Below are 2,096 nucleotides of genomic sequence, written 5' to 3' on the forward strand. Positions count from 1 at the left end.
TCGTCTCTGCATGGGGTCAGGAACCAGGATATCCTGGCTTCCAGTCACCCAGGTGGCTCCCCATGGAATTCCTTAGATGTCACTGCCTGGGAGGTCCCTGTGTAGCTGAAGAGATACCCGTCAGAGCAGCCTGCTTGGTCCGGAGGGAAGTGGGGGAGGGGTTCTGAAGCCCTGATGCTAGTCTAGGGGTTGCAAACTGACCCAGGCGTCCTGCATCCACCTGTAATTACCAAGCTTCCCCACGCGAGGTTTGTCCCCATTTTGTGGCTCCCAATAACTATCAAGGATGAAAGGGTGGCCTATGTGATTACAGAGATGACAGGTGGGTACTGTGGCTGCAGGGTGTGGATGAAGGAGGTGTGGAAACAAGGGTGGGGCCTCCTGGGGTCTGGGTCACTGATAGGGAGACCCAGCTGATGGGACCTGGGCTGGGGACTGAAGACATGCTACTGGCATGTCCTTGTAAACGGGTCTGACCAGTTGGGCTCTGATGGGGATTCCGCAAGTCACTGGGCTGGCCCCTCCCCACAGACTGGTCATCTCCTCTACTATAAAGCCTCTCTGGTTCTCAAGCACCCAGACTTAGAGCACCCCACATCGGGGGCCAGTAGACAGCCATGATGCTCAGCTGGAAGCTGCTGGGGCTCCTGGTCCTTTGCCTGTGTGCTGGAGGTAAGTGGGGAGAGGCCAGGAGCACAGCTGGGGCAACTCACCCTTAGGGCGGGGACCCCCAAGGAGAGCAGGAGTGTCCTTAGCGGGGAAGCTCAGGGAAGGTAGGCAGGGGCAGGTGGAGGGTCGTGATGTGGGTGTGTGGAGTCTGTGTGCAGTGGGCTATCCCAACCCAGGTTGGACAGAGCCATTTGGAGGCTTGATCATGTGAGTGGTCCCAAGGAACCCAGGGCTTTCACACAGCATGGAGATGGCTTCAGAATTTGGGAAATGTATGAGGAGCACTTTGGGGTGGGGGGGGCGGGGCGTCTGCTTTGGGGCCAGCTCAGGCTGTGCTGGAGGCTCAGCCTTTGGGTCCCAAACTGGGTGAGGAGGGGTCTGTGACTGCATCTGTTTCCTTCCTCCTCCACAGGCATCTCAGGCAGTGAGGACCCCTCTCCCAGACCCACAGAAGCCCAAGAAGAAGACGACTCCCCAGCATTGCCACTGGGCCCCCCAATCCCTGGTGACCCCTGGCCAGGAGCACCTCCTCTGTTTGATGAGCCTCCACCTCCAGGCCCCAACCGTCCCTGGAGAGATCTGCCTAATGCCGGTGCCTGGCCCCCAGAGCCCCCTAGCACTGATCCCCCTCAGCCTCCTCTGCCTGATGACCCCTGGCCAGCAGGAACCCAGCCCCCAGAAAACCCCTGGCCACCTGCCCCTGAAATGGACCATGGATCTCAGGAGGAACCAGACCTCGACCCACCCCAGGAAGAGTTCAGATAGGGAGGAGCCTCAGGGAGCTCGAGCCTCCTCAGAGCACACCCAACCCTACCTCTTTGCTCCCTGCCTCCTGATTTCTTAGCCCCCTTCCTAAGTCTCTGGTTGGACTGTGTGCAGGTGTCTGTGTTCTGCCACCCCCCTTCCCCTTGACCTCCATGTCCAGCCCCTCCCCCTTCCCCTTGACCTCCATGTCCAGCCCCTCCCCCTCCCCCTTGACCTCCACGTCCAGCCCCTCCCCCTTGACCTCTACATCCAGTCCCTCCCCCTTCACCTTGACCTCCATGTTCAGCCCCCACCCCCCTCACCTTGACCTCCTCATTCAGCTGCTTTGCCTTTCTTGGTCAGAATAACATAGAGCACACTCCTACCTCACCCAACCTGTTCCTGCTTCCTCTGCCCAGGGCGGCTAGATCTCCACCTCCTGGGTGGGCCTGAGCACCGTGCTCCCTACTGCCCCCTGGTGGCCTTAGCTGGGAAATGGCAGTTGACCAGGATGGTGCTTCCAATGAAAAAAATAAAAGCCGTGTTTTCTTCTGAACTTCTAAATCTAGGTTGCTGCTTCCACTTTTTTTTTTTCCTTCAAGGCAGGATTTCTCTATGTAGCCCTGGCTGTCCTGAAACTCACTCTGTAGACCAGGCTGACCTCGAACTCACAGAGATCCGCC

At 58.5% G+C, this 2,096-nt stretch overlaps 1 protein-coding gene across 1 annotated transcript; it reads left to right on the forward strand.

Moving 5' to 3' along the window:
- The first annotated feature begins 617 nt into the window (after positions 1-617).
- Psors1c2 (psoriasis susceptibility 1 candidate 2) lies at positions 618-1,434 on the forward strand. The gene is made up of 2 exons (XM_038341204.1): positions 618-672; positions 1,082-1,434. The coding sequence occupies exons 1-2, from the start codon at positions 618-620 to the stop codon at positions 1,432-1,434; spliced, it is 408 nt and encodes a 135-aa protein (XP_038197132.1).
- The last annotated feature ends 662 nt before the right edge of the window (positions 1,435-2,096 follow it).

The sequence above is a fragment of the Arvicola amphibius genome, chromosome 9 (genome assembly GCF_903992535.2).
Source record: "Arvicola amphibius chromosome 9, mArvAmp1.2, whole genome shotgun sequence".
In the NCBI taxonomy this organism is placed as follows: Eukaryota; Metazoa; Chordata; class Mammalia; order Rodentia; family Cricetidae; genus Arvicola; species Arvicola amphibius.

Bases quoted from the DNA above. Each gene is read 5' to 3' on its own strand.
- Psors1c2 (XM_038341204.1), top strand. From the start codon at position 618: ATGATGCTCAGCTGGAAGCTGCTGGGGCTCCTGGTCCTTTGCCTGTGT. The intron at 673-1,081 runs GTAAGTGGGGAG...CCTCCTCCACAG, and splicing joins CCTTTGCCTGTGTGCTGGAG to GCATCTCAGGCAGTGAGGAC.